The following is a 21149-nucleotide window of genomic DNA, read 5'->3' as shown; positions in this document are numbered from 1 at the left end:
GTTCCTAGAAGTTTTTTTGTTGCCAGGGATACGCAACTACAAGCTCAGCACTCGCCCTTTCGTTTGTCGGGTGTATTGGTGGGGGGAAAAAGTTTAAGTGGACTGTTTGTAATTTTATTCTTATCTCAAAATGGATGAAATTGGAAGTTTAGAAGTCAGGTATGTCGCTGCTACAAATACACCTGTCCATTTTCACTTTAGTACAATTAACTAACTAGCTAAACCGTTAATGGACCGTTTTATTCATAGCATATAGCTAGGTTAGCATTACATCTTGATTGACCCGTCCTAATCCGTAACCATGTAGCTATAGCTACATGGTAACGCTATATGCTAACGTCTTATCCATGATGCCTCAGATACTACATTAGAGAAATGATAAACCCATGCATGAGGGACACACAATTGTGGCTGGCTAACATTTTGCTGTTTTATTCCCTTCAGGTGGGTACAAGGTTTTACAAACAAGAGTATCGAGTTTGTCGACAATAAAACATTATGCTACACATGTGGGTCTCATATCTGTTTCCTCAACCTGGAGACAAAAAAGCAAAGTGTGCTTCGGAGTCCTGGCAGAGGCATTGGTGTATTGACAGCCAATGGCAACAATAAGACTTTTGCTTTCTCCGAGGAAAAGCTATCCCCATCTATATTTGTGTACGATTTCCCTGAGCTTCAATTGATGAATGAACTTAAAGGTAATATACTTTTAGTAGATGTTGTTTATATAAATGATTTCAATATAATTTTCTTTCAAGATGTATTTGAGCTTTTGATGTTTGTTTGTATGCATCAATCCTACATTTATTTTCTTTCCCACAAATCCTAATTGGATTATTATTTTTCCAGGAACAGCACAACTGGACTACACATCTCTGACATTAAGTGATGATGGTCCTTATTTAGGCTGTTGCTCCTCTCTTCCAGACCACACCATAACAGTGTGGTAAGCCATTGAGAGCCGAAAAGTACTTTATACTGTGTACTACATATGTTCCGTTTATGTTATGTTTAGTTAGGCTGAGCAGCTATGTTACTGTAATCATGACTGTGTGATGCAGGAACTGGGAAAATGCTGAGCCAATTTGTACTCAACCTCAAGCTGGGCAGAATGTCATTTCTTTGGTCTTCAACCCTCTGAATTGGCTCCAGCTCTGCGCTTTGGGCACTACATCCCTCACTGTCTGGGCTATTGAGAAGAGTGCCAGCTTTCATGTGCTGAAACCAAGGTAAAGCTGACCTGTCTGTAAAAGCAAGTAGTTAAAATCTAAATTGATATATGGTCATTACACTTTCTGTGGATTTTTGTGCATGAAATTTAACTGATAAATTAAACCCAAAAACCTTAAATAACCTGCATTTATCCTTTACAGTTTAAAAGCAGCGATTGCAATGCCAGACTGAAAAACATATGCAGCACCTAGATACACAAGATACCTAGAATGCAGTGTTACACAATAATATCTATGTGTATGTCATATTTGTTGCATTGCAGTGTGATAGAGCTTCCAGCAACTGATGGTTCCTTTGTTGAGACATTGGTGCCCACCTCTCATACTGTCAGGGACAAACTGCCTTATTTTGGTCTTGAGATGCCTCCATCAGCCATCTCAGGACTTAAGGGAGACAAGGCAGAAAGCATTTTGGTATTGTCCCTTTGCCATTTATACACTAATATGACAAAACAAGTACACTTTCACCAATTAATATGTTTGTTTTGGTGATACAGCTGTGATTTAAATCTATGAGTATATTTTTCAGGCACACAATAAAGACAAAATGTAAACTGTTACACACTCCACTTGTGTTTACACAGACTAAACTCTGCACCAAAGCCAGACTAACTCCCGCTGCCATCTGCTGGACAGCCACATCCGAGCTATATGTGGGCTGTGCTGAAGGCTTCCTGCTACTTGTTGACCCAGAGAGCCTCTCTGTCTCTGTCCTCTTCAACCCCACAAGTAAACAAATACACACATTTGGATATAGTAGATATTTAAAAGCCACTGGGATACATTTTGATATTGCCTTATTTTATTTGGCAATAGAAAAGACATTTTACATTTGTTTCACTTTTGTTCAGCTGTTGATGCCATCCCTGTACTCAGACAGAGCAACTTTCAAGGCTTAACCCTTAACAAGAATGGATTGATTGTTGTAGGAAAGGTACAAGCCCATGCACCCTTTAACATCTGCTTGGCTCACTGAGTATGACACATTTAAATATATTACACTAACTCTTCTGCCAATCGGTGGTCTGATTTGCAATTTTAGCAATCACGAATTCACAAAAATACATATGTTTTACAGAATAGCGCGGTGCACTGTCTGCAAATCAAAGCAACTCAGATTGACGTCACACAAACATGGGAATTAGAAAGACCTGTCACAACTGTGATGTACTCCCCTGATTATGAAACGTTACTTTTATCTTCTAATACAGTAAGTACTTATATGCACCACTCTGTTATTGTTTATGAAGCCCCCTATTATTCCATTAAATAATAACATGTTACTGTACTTGAGAGAAAAGGTATATTAAAAATAAAATCTGAGAACAAAACCAGCTTCTTGTCTTTTAGGGGCAAATCTATATGTTGAACCCGACCCAGTCAGACAAAATTGTGAAGGTTCTGGATGTTCTAAGCGGCAACTTTGTGGCAGCAGCTTTGTCACACATTGACAACAACATTTGTGTGGTAAAACATTTGTGTTGCTCAAGAATGACAGCGTCTCATGATGGTATGTGTAATTTAGGTCACTGTCTCTTAAGCGAGAATTGATGTTTGTGTTTTTGCTGGTTGCAGTCAGTGAGAGATTCTGGAGAACTGCAGCTGTGGTCCCCAGATGGCATTTGCATTGGTTCCCTGTCTCTTCAAGCTGAGGTCAGATTCACAACATATGAATATTTTGAACATGTCAGTAGTGTCATAGTAGGCTAATGCATCTGTTCTGTAAGCATGTGAAAATTGAAGAGAACATTTATTATAATAGTAAATTTAAAGCGTGTTATCTGTGTTTCTAGTTGACAAGTCTGGCCTGCTGTCCTATTGCAAAATATGCAGCTGTTGGAACAGCTTCAGGAAATGTCCTCTTTATTGACCTGAACAAGCAGCAGCAGCCTCGCCTGGTGCACCAGGTTCATCTCTACCACATTCCTGTGGATCACCTACAGTAAGTATCCTCCATCCTTGTGAAGCCACAGAGTTTCAGTATAACACTGCACCTGTGACAGTAGTATCTCATCACGCATTTATGAATTAGAGGCATGAGTTTTCTCTCCCCATAAACCCAGAGGTGACAACACTGCTCTTCCACTTTTGGAAAATTAAAAAAAAAAGGTGTTTACAGGCTTTCTTATATTGTGTGTGTGTGCGTGTGTTGTGTTGTGTGTGTGTACAGATTTGATCAAGAGGGGCACTACCTTCTCACCGGTGCCTCAGATTCCCATATACATGTACTAGATGCAAAGCCATCAAAGATGTTTTCAGTCATAGGATACACAGGTAGATCCTAATTTTTATTCATTATTTAGGAATTGGGCTCACTTATAAATGTCCATTCCACTCCATTATAGACAGAATATCAGCTGAGATCAGTTGCATGTTTTTTTAACCAGGGCAGCAGTTTTCAGATTACAATATGTGCTTACATAATTGCACAATTATTCTCTAGTGTTTTCTCAGTTAGCCTTTTAAAATGGTATGTGTGTGTATACTTTATATATATATTTTAATGATAAATTGTCCTTTTGCTCTAACACCTATTAAAGATGGTGCAAGATCAAGCTCACCTGCATCCTTTTGTCATATGATTTTCCTTGCCAGTTGTTCCTGGACCCATTTTGTCCCTTTCCACTCAGTGCATCAGGGACTGTGAGCAGGTGAAAGTTCTTGCAGTGTGCACTGGACACAAGGGCAAACGTCATGATGGTAGCCTGCTCACAGTTCTCTCTCTGCCTGCGAGGGACCTTCCAGGTACAGCACTGATGGAGTAGATTCATTCCCTACTTATTCTCAAGATTTATTTTTTCAATTAAGGGGGTTTTGCATATTGGTCAGAAGTTGTTTGTTAAATCAGCACTAGTTGAACATCATAAAATGCTCCGGTAGAGAGGAGAGAGAGCTATTAATAATAGACCTGATTAGGTCCAGTGGGGACAGTTTCAAAGATGCAAGATGAGGGTCTCATGTGCAACACATTATTACTAAAATTATCTGGTGATATTAACCAGTAGTTATAAGAGTCAACCATTTAAAAATGTATTATGATATGAAAAATATTATATTATAAATAATAATTCCATAATAATTTAATATGATATGAATAATAATAATATCATAATAGAATATACATAATAATATAATATGATAAAAATAATAATACTGATATTTAGTTTTCAGTTTATGGTGCAAATGTCTTTATAGGATATGTATTTGTGTTGTAGTGTGTGTATTTCTGTTATAGTGTGTGTACTTGTGTTGCATGGTGTGTAGTTGTAGAGTGTGTGTATATGTGTTGTGGTGTTTATTTGCGTTGCAGGGTATGCAATATGTGATTCAAGGAGCAAATCTATTTCTAACTTCAATACCTGGAAGGAAGGCTGTACCTTCTGCCATTTGTGTTTATGAATAAAAAACTTAGCTTGCAAAACAAAAGAATAATTATATTTTCTAAAGTGCTATTATCAGGAATGTCATAATAAAAAAGAAAATCTTTTATGCAAAGAGAGTAAGGTGAATCAGAAAGGTGACTATTTAAGTCCCTGAGAAATGAAAGTTTTCGCACATTCAAAAAAAAGGTGTGATAGTGTTTTAATCCGTATCACCACAGAAGTAACAAGCACTACTTATGTTTGCATATTTGGCTACAGTAACATATACAGGGTATATTTTATCAAGAATTTTTGATTTGAACCTACTTTACTTTTTGTGTGTTAAAAGTTAAAAACTAAAAAAACATGCTTGTTGTTTTAAGGTTTTAACAATGTTTATAGAGCCTTTCTATATGGGGTTTATTTTCTATACATACTCAAGCTGATACAGCACTTCTGTGCCAAGACCAACTATTACTATTATTATAGATGTGTAGATACATGCTCTCTGTAGTATCTGTCTCAATGGAACGGTGTTGTTTAAACTAAACACAAAAAGGAAGCCTGACTGTTTACAATTATTTATTTAATTTCAATTTGATGATGTGCCTCTACTGATCTACAGATTGTGTAGACCTACATGGTTGTCTGTCTACACACATCCTCAAAGTGTCTAGATACAAAGTGGATCATCCACTTAAATCCTGTGTTCTGGGAGTCAGCGAGATCTTTGCTTTCTGCCACAAGAAGAAAAGTCTTCTGCGATTTCAACTTCCCCAGGTTTACCGCTGCCTAATGTCACAGATTATTATGATCCTTATTCTCAGTCTTATCCACCTTAAATATCATTGATACAATTCTACCGACCGTCTGCCCAGGACACAGACGGTCTCTCCAGTCAACAGGTGGTCCAGCTCAAACCAGAGCAGGAAGTGAGGGGTCACCCTCTGGGCCCTGCCTCTCCAGTTTTGTCTCCTCATCAGTTGTGGCTGGCTTCTGTGGGCGTAGATGGCCTCCTACGCATCCGAGAAACTGCTTCCATGGTAGTAGCTAATTTTATTTGGTTTTATTTATTTCTTGTAAATATTTAAATTGTGTTTTCATTGTCTATAGTGTGTATTATGATGCTGTTGCTGCTTGTACAGGAGCGTTACATTGAACTGCAATGTCATTCATGCCGTCTGGGAGGAGTACGGAGCGTGTCCTTCTCTGCAGACAGCCAGACACTCCTCACTGCTGGCTGTAGAGATGGCTCCCTTGTGTGTACTGATCTCAGGTAAAACAGCAAGCAGTCGGTCATGCTTACATAAAGCATAGCTGTAAACATTAGAGGGGGCTGTTGCTTGCAGTGATGCCACTCTTATGCAATTTGACATGTGCACATTAAACAGTATATTTCCTCTCTTAGTGTTGGTCTTGAGGGACAAAAGTAAATAAATACAATTCATGTGGTGGGTCAAGGGGATCACAGCCCAAATCTGCAGAAAAACAAAGCTCCAATAAATTTCACAGAACAATCTCCCCCACTACAACAGATCACATTCCACATGTGGCTCCTCTGCAAGCTTTTATTTTTCCTGAGCCCTTCATGCCAAAGGAATAGTAAAAACCTTTTTTACATCTATTGTTGGTTCAATATCCATTGGCTGCTTAAATTGTTGATAGTACAGGAATTTAAAGGACAGGCCTGGTGATCTTTATTTTGTTATTGTCAACAAACCCCATTAAAAGACCAAAACTCACAATGAAAAGTATTGTCTATGTAGCCAAAGCCTTATAACGTATGGCTTATTCCACTGTGCCATAGATGATTTTGTCCAAAAACTATTAAAAGCACACCAATGAGTAACTTTATCACACATGGCGACAGCTGTCTTCATAATGATCAACACAGGCACTGTGATTTAATTTGAGTAAATGCCATATACACGCTATTGCTGCCATAAATACTCACTAACGCACCGAATTCAGAGCAGAAAATGGTCCTGAATTAATGCACCATTAGCCTTGTTTAAGTAACATTTGTAAATATATATAAACATATATTTGTAGTGCCCACTAGTTTTTATGCAATCATTTTAAACCCTTTTTTTAATGAAACTATATATTTCTCACCAGTTTAATATATATTTATGTCTTCATTAGAAACAAATGGGCTTGGTGCTGAATGCTGCAGACGGGGTAGAGAAGTCAGAAATTACAGAGAGACACACTAATTGCTGCTACTTTGGTCTTTTCATGGGATTTGTTGAAGATAGTAAAAATGTAGATTATCGACAGCCTTATCAGTTTAAGTTATTCTTCTCTTACTCTTAGCATTCATAGTTAAATTACAAATACAAAATGGCTGCTTAATGCAAAATGGTATTATCATATTAGGCAGAAAGAAAAAAGAACTCTACAGTTCATTTTGTTTCCTTTTAAAGACAGAGCGATAGGGACGGGATAGAGGTTGAGAGCATGTTTTTTTTTTAAATGGTTATTTTTTAATTTATTTGCATGTATGGATTACCTGGCCATCATCAATCCTCCATAAAAAATATCTTCATATATCTAACTTCTTTTGTGTATGTATATCTTGTGTTTTCCATGACTCAATACAGAATTAAAGGTGTGGATTCTGGTAAGGTGAATGAAGCCAAAAAGTACAGTCAGTCTGTGGATCATTTCTGTAAGAACATATTCAATGCCGAGAATCCCGTCCTCATTGCCTTGCCTGAGTGGCGCCAAGGATCTCCTGCTGGCACTGAAAAAACAGAGAAAAATGAGGTAAATTATATTCTATTCTGTTTTATCAGTGAATTAGTACTACAATAGTGTTGCTTTTGAAACCCCAAACAGTATTAATACTGCTATTGCAGAAAATAGACTCATGCTAAAACTAATACAGTCTAGTACAAAGGCCCATGCAATAACTTTTACCTTCATGAAAGTTTTACTGTTCAGTTATACTGATGTAATTTATTATATTTATTATTGAATCAATGCCTCTCTAAAACAGTTTCAACAAAAGCATTGTAGTGCAGACTTAGAATAATGATAAAATATTCCAGCTGTAATGTACAGCAGATTATGTTGGTGTTGTAGGTCTTAAAAGTATGAGGCATCCCAGTAAATTTGAAAATTATAACAACAAATGTGAATTGTTTGTAAGAAACAGTTTGTTTCTGAGCTGTTTTTAGTGATACACAGCTCAGCGTTTTGTGGTCTTACGGCACTGTGGTATAAATCTGGTATGAATATTACACAATTTGATAGATAATAAATGGTTAGTTATTGCTTATGCAAAGGCCTTGTTCATTACTTAACTAGCATAACATTTTAGTAATGTGTGAAAGTGAATGCTTTTCTCATGCTTTTTTTTGTTGCTTATTTCCTATATGTGTTGTTTACACTCTGTAGGTCAGTGGTGAAGAGGAGACTGTGGATGTGACAGAGCAGGATGACAATTATAACAGCCTGCTGTCTGTACCACTTTCACACCCCACCTGGCTGGAAAGAAGGAGAGAGGCAGTAAGTGACTTATTATGCTGTAATAATTGCGGTGGTGGCATAAGATGTGGAATATGGTAACTATGTTTAGATAATTCTCCTGTGTTTCTATGTTGCTGGTGGAGGATTTTGAAATTGTCCATTACACCGTTGTATGATATCTTGTTGTGTTGCTTTTGGCACTAAGTTTCTCTATTATACAGCTTGATTTATAGTCACGCATTTATAGAGTTAAGAGTCAACCAAATAGCAAGTGGTAAAGAGCTATACAGCTGATAAGCAGTTGTAAACAAATGTTAAGTACTTTGTTACCTGACAATGCTTGATAACAATAAATTGATACTGAAGGTGTGGCAGTCTTTGAATTGTAGGATTTACACCTCAGCAACATTCACACATATGGGAAATGGGCAGAGCCACTTTCCAGCCTGCTTTTATGCTACAACATGCTACTTATCTGAATCACGTGTTCTTCAAGGACTTCGGGTTTAATCAAGCAGCCTCATGTTGAGTGATGGAAGGTGGGATGGTGTTGGAATTTTTGTCACAAAGTGTCTGACTTTCATACAAATGATTCAATCTGTATGTTTTGAACAGGTTATAAAAGAAGAGAATGAGCAATATTCGGAGACAAAGAAATACCTGAGGAAAACCGTCAAAGAGTTACGTGACACTGTAAGTGAGTTTTATTAAATAAACACATCATGACAAACATAGAAGAACATTACGCAGGGCATGTAAGCATGTAAACGGTGAATGTTTGGTAAGTGCTTTTTAGTTTAATACAATTCAAGACGTATCCCTGTAATTATACGCAGCAGCTCATTAGCCAGGGCAACACATACACAAACAATAAATGAAATGGAAAACAAACAAAAAAAACTGTTTATCACAAACCTAAAACACTCATAATCCTAAGAATAACAACTTTATGTGCAAGTTATACAGCAACACTGAATTGAAAGTGATTCAATTGTATCTTCTTTTACCTTTTACTTTCCAGTTGTATTGTTTTCTAGCACAAAAAATACAGTAAGTCCATCATGAAAAATCCATATTAGTTCAACGAGCAAGTTACATTTGTAGTAATGTTTTAACAGTCTAGCTAAGGTAGTTCTAAAAAAGTCGGTGCACAATTACAAAACAATTCACAGAGTGGTGTTAAAATGTTCACAAAAGGTTTGTCTAACAAACAATATCACATCTAAATCATCTTTCGTGTATTGTCAGATCCAGGAAATGATGCGTGAAAATGAGACCCTCCCAGATATCGAGCGTCTGGAACAACAGAAGTTCAACCTAGATGTTGAGGAACAGAGGAGATTGGAGGACATGGTGCAGCAGGAAGTTACTCGGGTAATGCACAAACATGAACCCACTGAAATTTTAATTTTGCTTTGAGGTTGTGATGGAAGTAATTCTTAACGCAGTCACATTGTAGGTGCGAAATGAAGTGGAATGGGAGATTTTAGCAAAATGTTACCTGCGTGATGTCCTAAAGAGAGAATTCTGGGATTCTATGAAGGTCAAAGGCAAGGCCGTTAAGGTAAGATTGCTTAGGAACTGGCACAGACAAGTGATATTTTTTTAATTATCACAGTATGTCATCATCTGTACTAAGAAATCTAAATCACTTCTGGCTGCTCACCACAGGCCTTTCACTCAGAACATGAGGTGAAGAACTACCCTCTGAAAGAGCGGACGGAGAAAGAGATGGCGGACCTTCGCAGGGTTCAGAATATGAGGACGTTTGAAATAGCTGCTTGCACCGTAAGCAAAACTGCATCATAGGCCTGAGCATTCTGTGGTTTAGATTCTTGTTAATGCTGAAATGAGAAGCAAATGTGATGAGTTAGAATGGATTACAAATAGATGCTATGGCTGTTTATTAGGTAAAACAGAAAGGCAGCATGCAAACCTATTCTAAAGCTGTGAAACCTCTTCAATATGTGGGTTTTCACTCTCTGGAAATATATTTTATGGCAAAACCATTCAAGTCAAAACAGGGTTACAGCTGGAAAATAATTTGGTGCTTTGAATCACAGTCCTACATCTGACCTTTCACTGGTGTAACTTTTTGAAATGCTTGAACACGTGCCAGTCCACCAGTGTTGAAACTCTTCTAGATTTATGGCCTAAACATAGTTGTTTGGATAGCTCCCTTCACTGCAATATACTTTACATTTTATAATCTCACGGCCACAGATTCAGTCCTCAACATTTAATTCAGCCCAACAAGTATTTCTCCCCACCTTTCAACTACAGAGCAGCCTAAAGAAAAGTTCCAACACAACCAGTGCAAAGAAGGAAGAGAAGGGGGAGGAAGGCCACGAGGCAGACACTGCTGCTGTAACGGGAAGTTTCTCTGCTCAGTTAGGATATTCAAATCCTTGGATCTACGATCAGTTCAGCCTGCAAACCACAGAACAGAGGATCGCTCAGACAGTTCTGCTACAGGTGGGAACCTGTTCCAAAAACTGTTGGATCTCAGCAGAAATGTGATAATGATGCTTTTTTTGATGTTATATAATACTTTTCCATAACAGTTCCCAAAACTCACTCTTAAAAATCACTGTCATAGAAAGTGAAATAAAGACAAAATTTAAAAAAAAAAGTTATTTATAAGAACTAACTGACTCAGTCATACATGGTTTTTGTCACCACGATCATGAAAACTATTTTGTTCTTTGCCGAATTTCACTCAACTCCAAATGCAGGATGTGATTTATCGCATCAAGACAGCTTTCAACGCTGACTTTGAGGCCGTGCACAGACAGAAGGTGCAGGAGCTGAACCGTGTGAAGGACAGGAACAGACATATCAGGAAGATCTTGCTGGAGCTGGACATGAACGAGGACCTGTGGGAGCCCAGCCTGACCGTCAGCGAGCAGCCAGAGAAGCTGCTCACTGTGGACGACTCTGAGGTTCCTACCGCATTTAAAACATCTCAACAGTTTACAAAGTTCACATCAACAAACAAAGATTACTTTGTGGTCTGCTGTTTACTGAAATGTGAAATAGAATGTGGTCATCATCATATGAGATGCTTTTTCACAGTTTACCAGATAGAAATGCACCTTTGTCCCACTCTAGATAAAAGCAGAAAAGTACCTCACCCCAGAACAGAAAAAGGAGGAGGAGAGGAAGAAGTTGGAAGAGCAAAAACGTGCGGCTGCCAAAGTATGCTGCCATAATAAATGTGTTTTTGTTTTGCAACTCTTGTTTGTTGCTATTTACACATTCTTGAACTACTTCCATATAGGAAAACTGCATTTGATTATTATTGAAAACAGTAAAAGTACATTAAACAGTACTTTATCAAAAATAAAAATAAATCTATTAATATGGTAAGTCTATGTGATTAAACAGCAAGTAATGAATACAAGTAGGTGAGTTCTGTCTTCGTAGTCATTGATCTTTCTATTGCAGGGTGATAATGTCCGAGACAGGGCTCTTGATGACATGATGGATGGAGTGCTTGAAGTGAAAAAAGAGGACATCTTGAGAATGGTAGGTTTTTATATACAGTACATATATAGTTATATGCTTGTTTGTTCAGTTAACTTAAAGACAATTTGAAATACACGTTTTTGCAAAGATTAGTCGATTAAGCATTGTGTCAGTTGACAGAAAATCTGCATCTTTTTTAATAATAGACTCATTTTTTTTAGTCATTTTTCAGGCCAAAACATTCTCTGTTTTTAACTTCTCAAATGGGAAGATTTGATGATTTTCTTTTTCATTTGACAGAATATTATTAATAAATTAATAATATGAATATGTTTGGGTTTTGGACTGTTAAAAAAACAAGATATTTCCTCTCCTTGGGCTGTTGACTATACAGTGCATTTTATAAATCTTATTGATATTAAACAAAATCGTAAAGTTGCAATAAATAATAAATAAATAAATAATCGTTAGTTGCAACCTTGATGTAAATGTCGTTTTTAGATTATCATAAGATGCTAAGTTATTATATAGTTTTTTTACACTTTTTGAATTGTCTGAGAGAGAAAGAGCAGAATGAAACCCTTCCCTGACTCCAGCAGTTGTTTCTTGTGATGTGAACAAAACACTACGGTTCACTGCAGCCAAAATTAAATACTTAATACTCATACAAGATCGTATTAGGCAAATTATGTCTTAGGGTTTTCTTTTTTACATTTTTTCTAGGCAGTGTCAGTTCAAATCAAATGCATGAAGTGCACATAGTTTCTATTGATTTGGCTCCACAGGAAATACCTCCGCCTGAGTTTGTTTTGACCAAACCTGACATTCACTGGAGTGAGGAGGAGAAAAAAGTTTATAAAGAGTATGAAAAGAAAACCAATGACCTGAGTGAGGAGAAGGAGAAATACAAAAAGGTATTCCAAGAGACAAATTCATAATAGAGTTTTCAGAAATATAATTAACATTGTATCAGTGACTAATCAATATAGATCATCTGTGAACTCTTTAATTCCAGTCAATGGAAACTGAAATTAAAAAACTACAGGCGTCCACCAGGGATGCAACCGAAAGGTTTGATGAAACTTTGACAAAGCTGTTTGAGAAGAAAGTGAAATGTGAAATGGCTATTTATCAGGTGAGCCAACACACACACACACACACACACACACACACATAGACACACACACACAGTACATGTATGTGACACATGGTCTCATAACACGGACGCAATCTGCGTCCCATTACTTCTTTTTGTTTCCTCTTTCTCGTTTTCCTCACACACACTCTCTGTTCTCATTGTGGTTTCTTCCTTGAGATAATTATGAGATATGATATCTTGTGTATGTGACACCTTAAAAAAAATCCTGTTTAATGTTGTTTTTGATGTTTTTTACAGGAAGAACTCAAGATTACTTATCTTGTATACACAGTCCTCATAGAAGATGAGATGAGATGTCGAGAGCTGGAGCTCAAGCTCAAACTTGAAAAAACCTTGGCATACAAGGTCAGAAAACTTAGTGCACAGTAATGCTGAAGGAATTTATGACATGCATAAGGTTCTGTTATTTGTAAGACACCTGAGTGAATGGTAGTGATGTTCTTACAAGTTCTAATATAGTTAAATCTCCCCATCACTCAGGCATGTTTTGCAAGAGTTCACCTGTGCGGCACACCCATTTAAAGACTGCCGGTCATTAGTTCCCATACGTTCTGCTCTCATCTTATTCACCAGGATGAAATTGGGGAGGAGGTGAAGAGACATGAAGAAGAAATAGAATTGTTTCACGAGACCTATGACAGCATTGTAGCTGAGGACAAAGTAAGCCAGCTGGTAAAATACTAAAATAATGTTGACTGTAAGTGATGGTGCAAATACATAGTATCCATCCATGTCTCCCAAGGTTCTTGACAAAGAATTCAGGAAAGAGTTCTTTGACGTACCAAGCCACATGGTTGATCAACTATATAAGTTATTCAAGCGTAGACCCAGGTTTGTAATACTTACCTTGATATCAACATCAAAATTCTAAGTTGTAAATCAGCTGCACAGTTGCTGGACACTGCATTTTACTGTATGCCTCAGGGTTCAAAAGATGAGGACCCAGACCGACAACAACTCCAACCCGTTTAAAGACCAGCGTTTGTGCGGATCTCTGGCTCCCGATGCACTCGGCAAAATACTGAAGGCCATGGAGGAGCTGGATGCACCGGAGAATATACCAGAAGGCTTGAACCCATCAATCTGGGAGAGGTTTTGTCTTGTCCGCAGAACAAAAGTAGAGAGTGAGAAAAAGGTAAAATCAGGATATGGATAGGTTTAGGGCCATTGTTAACTGAAGAAATTCTTAGGGGACTAACACTCATTTGGTTTTTTTGACTAATCAAATAGTTGATTTAAGTGACAGATCTGTAAAAGTGAGTTTCTTCACAAAGAATCCGGCAAACGCTCCATATTTTGGTTAGTGTTTACCAGAGAGAGATGTGCTCAGAAGTTTCTTAGAAAAAAAGTCAATCAGCATTAAAAAAAGAGAAATCTCAGAGGGGCTGCCCTAGAAAGGTTAAAGATCGGAAATGCAGACAAACATTGCTAGCCCGCTAACATACTTTTAATACCAGAAGTATTCTAATAGTATTTTACATTTTATAGTCTGGTTACAAGCTTCAATCTTTAAAACTACAAATTAATCTTATCAATTTCATAATTAGAAAACTTAACATAATGATTGTATGTCTTGAATGTAATTATCCTGTCACTGACATGTCCCTTGCAGGTGAAAGTAAAAGCTTTGACCCTTGCTGAGATGCATGCGTTCCTTCAGAAGAGGAGGGATGAGGATACCGCAGCGCAACAGGAAATTAAAAATCTCTCAGACGGACTTGAAAGGTTTGACTGTGATGTTGTCTTTCCTTCTGATTATAAGCTGTTGTGTTTGAATACATAAAACATTTTTATTCGTAAAGTATACTCCAAGGTGCTGGAAAAGGAAGGTTCGGCCGATAGTCGAACCTCGGATTGAAGAGGAACAATGCGGATTCCGTCCTGGTCGTGGAACAACGGACCAGATCTTTACTCTCGCAAGGATCTTGGAGGGGGCCTGGGAGTATGCCCAACCAGTCTACATGTGTTTTGTGGATCTGGAGAAGGCGTATGACCGGGTCCCCCGGGAGAAATTGTGGGAGGTGCTGCGGGAGTATGGGGTGAAGGGGTCCCTTCTCAGGGCCATCCAATCTCTGTATGACCAAAGCGAGAGCTTTGTCCGGGTTCTCGGCAGTAAGTCGGACTCGTTCCAGGTGAGGGTTGGCCTCCTCCAGGGCTGCGCTTTGTCACCAATCCTGTTTGTAATATATATGGACAAGATATCGAGGCGTAGTCGGGGCGGGGAGGGGTTGCAGTTCGGTGGGCTCGGGATCTCATCGCTGCTTTTTGCAGATGATGTGGTCCTGATGGCATCATCGGTCTGTGACCTTCAGCACTCACTGGATCGGTTTGCAGCAGAGTGTGAAGCGGCTGGGATGAGGATCAGCACCTCTAAATCTGAGGCCATGGTTCTCAGCAGGAAACCGATGGAGTGCTTTCTCCGGGTAGGGAGTGAGTCCTTACCCCAAGTGAAGGAGTTTAAGTACCTTGGGGTCTTGTTCGCGAGTGAGGGGACCATGGAGCGTGAGATTGGTCGGAGAATCGGAGCAGCCGGTGCGGTATTACATTCTGTTTATCGCACCGTTGTGAGGAAAAGAGAGCTGAGCCAGAAGGCAAAGCTCTCGATCTACCGGGGAATTTTCGTTCCTACCCTCACCTATGGTCATGAAGGCTGGGTCATGACCGAAAGAACGAGATCCAGGGTACAAGCGGCCGAAATGGGTTTCCTCAGGAGGGTGGCTGGCGTCTCCCTTAGAGATAGGGTGAGAAGCCCAGTCATCCGAGAGGAGCTCAGAGTAGAGCCGCTGCTCCTTCGCGTCGAAAGGAGCCAGTTGAGGTGGTTCGGGCATCTGGTAAGGGTGCCTCCTGGGCGCCTCCCTAGGGAAGTGTTCCAGGCACGTCCAGCTGGGAGGAGGCCTCGGGAAAGACCCAGGACTAGGTGGAGGGATTATATCTCCAACCTGGCCTGGGAACGCCTCGGGATCCCCCAGTCGGAGCTGGTTGATGTGGCTCGGGAAAGGGAAGTTTGGGGTCCCCTACTGGAGCTGCTGCCCCCGCGACCCGATACCGGATAAGCGGATGAAGATGGATGGATGGATGGATTTTTATTCGTCATACATTAGGGATGACCTGAGAGAATGGCAATGAAGCCACAAGTCCTACATTGAGAATTTGTCTCATTGTAACAATAGTAAAAGGTGATATGTTAAAAAAGTAAAAATTATATATGTATATAATTTTTACTTTTTTTAATATATCACGTAATAAATAATATTTCTCTAAGGAAAAATGATCCTCTAGTGGTTTTTGATGTATTGTTCCCTTCTAGGCTGCATAAGGACAAGAACCTTTTCCTGACGGATATCATGGTCCAGGTCCTGCTCAAACAGGGCCAGGTGGAGATGTCTACCACAGACCTGACTGCTGACTACACCGACGCTGTTCTTCACCACAGGAGTGTGGTGGAGGACCTCAACAGAACCATCAGGGTCAGCCTATATCACCAGACACACAGACACTGCAAAACAAGGACGTATATTATTCTGCTGTTGCTATATACAATACACAGGGGGTCATAATTGCATATACACATTCAAGTGGTGGTAAAATACGTTGCTTATGAATGTGTCTGTTAAATAAATTTTATCTATATGATCAGACACTTGGAGAGCAGAAGATAGCCTCCATGGTGGAGTGCAAAGACTTCCGTAAGGGCATCATCCAGCTGCAGTGGGAGCACAGGATGATGGGGATGCAGATCAAGGACCTCAACAACAAGGCGAGGGACATCCAGATGTTACGACTCTCTGAGGAGCAACAAGATGTGAGTTTAATTTCACATCAAACTACTTTTTTAAAGTTTTTCTCACGGACCTGGGTATCTTTTATTTGCAATCAAATACCGTCATGGCCTGAATAAGGAAATAAGCACTAAATAACACTTTCTGAGGAATAATGCTACTGGTTAGTGAATAGATTTTACCTCGTCCATAATTCATGGTAATATGACAAAAGCTTTCAAAAAGTTTGCATCTGCTTGAAATGGCAATGAAGTCTTTGCACTTATGGTGTTAGCATTTCTGGGAAAACCTCAGTCGTTGACATCAAGGCAGGTATTTTGGTTTTGGCAGCATCACATGTTTTGCGAGCAGAAAATTGTTACCATCCCTGAGTACAGATGGATGATCTTTTGTTATCACAGACACACCCTGTTCATGCAAGCTCCCCACACTAATTTTTCTTCGTCTTTTTTGCACCCTTTAAAATTGTTGTTGAATAGGTAGAGACTGGTTTAATATATTATACAAAACAATGCTTTCTTTATTCTGCTTTCTTAATGTACACCGGGCGGCAGCAGATCAGTCTGTAAGGACTTGGCTTAAGGACCAGAGGGTAGCTTGTACAAGTCCTCGACAAACCAGGAATGGAGTGTGGACTGGCAGCTGGCGATGTGCCAGTTCACCTCCTGGGCCCTGCCAACGTGCCCTAAGGCAAGGCACCAAACCCCTAACTGCTTGGGGCGCTGTACTACAGCAACCAATCGGAGAAAAAAAATAACAGAATGAAAGATACATGGGGACAAATAAAAAAAAGTAGAGTATCTTCTCCACCATGTTTATGCAATGATTAAAAATTCTAGGAAAACTGAAAAGCTTCTCTGATTCACTGAGCAACTGTCAGTCTAAGGTGTGAACAGGCAGTTTCATAAAAAACAGACCACAAAGCTGAAAGGAAGATGCTCTGCTATTAGCATTATTATTAAACAAGTTGTTGCACGAGTTAGCGATATAAAAAATAAGGTGGTGGTTAAGCAATGAAAACATTCATAAAGATTAAATGAGTCACCCATAATTTTATTTTCAGAAATTTGATGAGCATGGCACACACAAAACATGTTTCCAGGCCTGAATGCCCGTTTCCTCCGGCAACGGGTTCAGGTAGCTCGCTGTGGCGAGCCATGCAGCTTCCTGTCATTGTTTAGGCCCCCGAAACCTTGAGAGGAAAACACTTTGGAAATAAAACAAAAAATCCATCCTGAGCGATCTTGAACATTTTATGACAAAGCAGTTGTCAAATAAGGAAGACACATTAAAGAAAACCCTGTTGACACTTTATGTTGCTGCGCCTTCTGTTTTTCATCCCCCCATAAAAGTCAGTTATCCCTGTTTCTTTCCAGTATCTCAACAAGACAGATAGAGACAGTCGTGTGTCCAAGCAAGTTTCCATTCTGGAGAAAACTATAGCTTTCCAGGAAAAGGTAACAGAAAAGTGATGTCATTGATTGGCTTTGTATTGTGTACTCTCCATTTGTGACTGTTACATTATAAACATTATGTTCTACTTTTAGACTCATCTACAGAATGTGCAGCATCGCATTAAAAAGATTGAACAGCTCAACAAGCAGGCAGCAATGAAAGCTGAGAAGAATGCAATTGTAGAAGAACAGCTACCTAATATGCAGGTGACTGTGGCAGAGAGGAGACACATCTATGAAGCAATAGGTAATTAAACAATCATTTCAGCACATTAAAAAAGGAAGCCTCTTCTGACTGATAATGTGACTTTATTGGTGTTTAGCTTCAGAGGAAAACCAGGCAGCTAAAACTGAAGAGCACTACCGGGAAATCGTTCAGAGGAAGAACTTGGAGGACTTTGCCAGACAGCTGGCGGAGGATCTGGCTTTCCTCTGGGCTGAAGTTGACCGTCTAAGGATGAAGAACTTTCCTTCACTTGATCAGCTGAAACACAACTGAGAAAAGGCTTCTCTTCAGGAGAGAACACAATTTTATTTACACTTTTCTTAGAAAGTTTATTTAACAGGACATTTACAACTTACGCTGTGAATAAGAATGGTGTCACAGCAAAATAAATAAAACAGTTAACTCAGGATATTTGTAACGTGATTGTTTTTAAAGCATTTATTTATTAGGTAGTGAAGTCCTCCTCTGTGCGGTCAAAGTGGAGAATGCCATCATCCAGACCAAAGAGGTCAATAAGACCTGACAGGCTGGCCTTCCGCCCGTCTACGGGGACATCTGACTGGAGCTCGTACAGTGCAGCCTGAGCACAACTTCTCCACTTGTCAACCAAGGTTTGGAGCTGCGCTAAATCATTCTAGGGAAAGAGACAGGGAATGGGCGTATCAAGATGACTACCTTCAGTCTAGTAAAGTGAATTGAATCACATCATGTTTATGCTAGGAGCAACCCAGAGAATTTAAAAGATAGCAGATACCTTGCTCCTGTACATTTTAACCATCTTGAGTCTGCGCAAAGTCTCCATCTTGTCTTTAACCTCCTTCCTCAGTTGGTCTCGCTGTTGTGCCAAGTCTTTGGAAGGAGGATATGTCGGTTTGGGAATGGGTCCAGAAAGCCATTCACTCCCTGATCTCTCTTCATTTCGTTTTACATCGACATTGGGCATGATCGGTGGAGGGTTATTAACTGTCTCCCGGGAATCTGCTGAAACTTGTTGGCCATTGTCCTCCTCATCAACACAGAGGCGTTTGGCCACAGATAAGGGCGAGGTGAAGGAGCGCCTTGTTCTTCTCAGCCTCTCCTTCAGTGAGGAACTCAGCTTCTGATTATGCTGCGGAGATGACAGTGAATCAGTGGCAGGGCACAGTGGGATGATAGCAGGTGTTAGATTGTGTTTAACCAATTTTGAAATAACGTTTCAAATATTTGACGTGATATTAGCGAGCTGACATTAACGTTACCCGACTGACGTCAGTTAACATGCAGGCAAATGTAACTTAAACCTACCTTTTCTTCTTTATGGGCACAGGGGCTTGACTCCACTGAATTACAAGGTGAAGAATAGACGGATTTTAATTTGGCTGCTTTAGGAGTGGTCTCCATCGGTGAAACTTTTTGCTGTGGATAACGTGACGTTACAGGCAGCTTAGGGACACTGGGTTAACGTTAGCCAATCTAACGTAGTCACATAGTTTATTATAAACAAACTCGTAAAAACCAAAGTAACCCGAATACTCAACCAAACGTATTGATGGATTATTTTGCAATAACTAGTGGGCAACCAACAGGTTTTTCAACAAAACGCGAACTAAGATACAAAACTGTGAACACGATGAGCAGATTTTTTTGTTTTCCTTGTTTTTGCGCTGAAGAAAACCTCCAGAGTCAGCGATTGGACACATTTTTATGACGCATTACCGAAAATGATCTTGGGAGCTGTAGTTATTTCCTGCAAGATAGGTTGGTTACAACTATAAGCCTTGTCCTCGGGTCAAATTTGACCAATTTTTAGTTTTTTCATCACAAAAAATGGGCGTTCAAAATGAGATGAAAATGTCAACAATAGAAATATAATAATAATAATAATAACTTTGGGAAAAAAAACATTTAAAAAAAAAGCACCCACAACATTGAAAAAATGACAAAAATGTCAGAAAAAGCGATAACTTTTTTTCATGGTTGACAGGAAGACAACACAAGGGTTAAGAGAGGTTACAGCACAAACCACAACTTTATAACCTCCTATTTCCATGTAATCCATACCTAAAACCGAAATAGAAACCATAAAGCTCCACCATCTTTCTTTTCCTGTTTTGGTAAAGTTATTAGTTAGTAGTGCTTGTGGTGGAACACAAAACATTTTTTTCAGGACTTTTTTTTAATACCCAAACTTCAACTTATAATAACATTATTATACTAATTACAGTGACAATCATAATATTGTAAATGAAAATAAGAAATAATATAAAGATTTTTAGAGAAAGTAGTGGGCCTATTGTATGGGATTGTTCTGGTGGGATTAAACGGTGATGCATTGATCCAACTGGACTGTTCCCACAAAATAAAAGTCCTCAGAGGAAGTAAAATAGTAAAAGTTATTTTATGTAGGCTTGTGGACAGAGTCAGTGTCCAAGCAGTGTTGCTTGGTTAATCCTTATTACTTGGGTTGACTCAGATTGTGATTCAGCTCTTCTCATCAGTTGATTCATCTCGGTTAAAAGATTTATTTAAAACTCCTACAGACGGACCTGTTGATCGTTGTTGAAGATTTTTTTGTGACTTATCCCAATATCCTACATTTTTTGTGTCTTTTTCTGTAGCCGTGAGGAGAAAGGTGTGAGTTAACACATTATCCTGCCTAGACTTGAGTCAGTACTTGACTGATATTACACACCCCAGGGAATTGGGATTTTGCATTTTATATGGATGAATCTTGCAGCACTGGGGGTTAAATATAATTACTGTTTGTGAGTCAGAGGACTGCTTTCTCTGCTTCTTTTTTAGCCTTTGAATACATGACATGAAATATTGTGCTTGCTCCTCTGCACTGTAACTGTAGCAACGGTGTGGGTTTATAGAATCTAGAGGCTATGTGAGAGACTGAGTGATGATGCCAGCTCTTTCATCAAATGCAGGTTTGTATGCTGAGCACTCATAATTAAGGCCACATGTTATTTTTGAGCAGACTGTTTATTCCTCATAAGATGCACATATAGAT

General features: G+C 39.1%; 2 protein-coding genes across 4 annotated transcripts; one reads left to right on the top strand and one right to left on the bottom strand.

Moving 5' to 3' along the window:
• Positions 1 to 14: 14 nt before the first annotated feature.
• On the top strand, positions 15 to 18499 carry cfap43 (cilia and flagella associated protein 43). 3 transcript variants are annotated; one of them, XM_032541883.1, is made up of 38 exons: positions 24 to 159; positions 445 to 698; positions 850 to 946; positions 1062 to 1229; positions 1496 to 1646; positions 1817 to 1961; positions 2084 to 2166; positions 2311 to 2442; positions 2583 to 2699; positions 2808 to 2885; positions 3026 to 3174; positions 3403 to 3506; positions 3828 to 3977; positions 5220 to 5374; positions 5473 to 5637; positions 5740 to 5870; positions 7198 to 7363; positions 7997 to 8107; positions 8684 to 8761; positions 9317 to 9442; positions 9528 to 9632; positions 9740 to 9856; positions 10352 to 10543; positions 10804 to 11010; positions 11180 to 11266; positions 11516 to 11596; positions 12322 to 12450; positions 12552 to 12671; positions 12933 to 13040; positions 13269 to 13355; positions 13438 to 13526; positions 13620 to 13830; positions 14308 to 14420; positions 16003 to 16162; positions 16333 to 16497; positions 17851 to 17931; positions 18022 to 18175; positions 18252 to 18499. In XM_032541883.1, exons 1-38 carry the CDS (start codon positions 131 to 133, stop codon positions 18425 to 18427), a joined length of 4971 nt encoding a protein of 1656 aa, XP_032397774.1. In that variant the 5' UTR covers positions 24 to 130; the 3' UTR covers positions 18428 to 18499. The 3 variants fall into 3 exon arrangements, with proteins under 3 accessions (XP_032397775.1, XP_032397774.1, XP_032397773.1); XM_032541882.1 differs by having other exon boundaries at positions 10349 to 10543; XM_032541884.1 differs by lacking the exon at positions 445 to 698 and having other exon boundaries at positions 15 to 159; positions 928 to 946; positions 10349 to 10543.
• On the bottom strand, positions 18221 to 19834 carry sfr1 (SWI5-dependent homologous recombination repair protein 1). Its single transcript, XM_032541890.1, has 3 exons — positions 19439 to 19834; positions 18909 to 19262; positions 18221 to 18788 (listed from the first exon to the last, which is right to left on the bottom strand). Exons 1-3 carry the CDS (start codon positions 19532 to 19534, stop codon positions 18600 to 18602), a joined length of 639 nt encoding a protein of 212 aa, XP_032397781.1. The 5' UTR covers positions 19535 to 19834; the 3' UTR covers positions 18221 to 18599.
• Between the last annotated feature and the right edge of the window lie 1315 nt (positions 19835 to 21149).

The sequence above is a fragment of the Etheostoma spectabile genome, chromosome 17, assembly GCF_008692095.1.
Source record: "Etheostoma spectabile isolate EspeVRDwgs_2016 chromosome 17, UIUC_Espe_1.0, whole genome shotgun sequence".
Taxonomy (NCBI): Eukaryota; Metazoa; Chordata; class Actinopteri; order Perciformes; family Percidae; genus Etheostoma; species Etheostoma spectabile.
The sequence above is the reverse complement of the archived record's forward strand: the minus strand, read 5'-3'. Positions and strand labels throughout refer to the sequence as shown.

Coding starts and splice junctions, on each gene's coding strand:
- cfap43 (XM_032541882.1), top strand. CDS start 131: ATGGATGAAATTGGAAGTTTAGAAGTCAG. Junction 2,700..2,807: donor TTGACAACAACATTTGTGTG/GTAAAACATTTG, acceptor TGCTGGTTGCAG/TCAGTGAGAGATTCTGGAGA. Junction 10,544..10,803: donor CTCAGACAGTTCTGCTACAG/GTGGGAACCTGT, acceptor CTCCAAATGCAG/GATGTGATTTATCGCATCAA.
- sfr1 (XM_032541890.1), bottom strand. CDS start 19,534: ATGGAGACCACTCCTAAAGCAGCCAAATTAAAATCCGTCTATTCTTCA. Junction 19,263..19,438: donor GTGCCCATAAAGAAGAAAAG/GTAGGTTTAAGT, acceptor TCATCTCCGCAG/CATAATCAGAAGCTGAGTTC. Junction 18,789..18,908: donor TTAAAATGTACAGGAGCAAG/GTATCTGCTATC, acceptor CTCTTTCCCTAG/AATGATTTAGCGCAGCTCCA.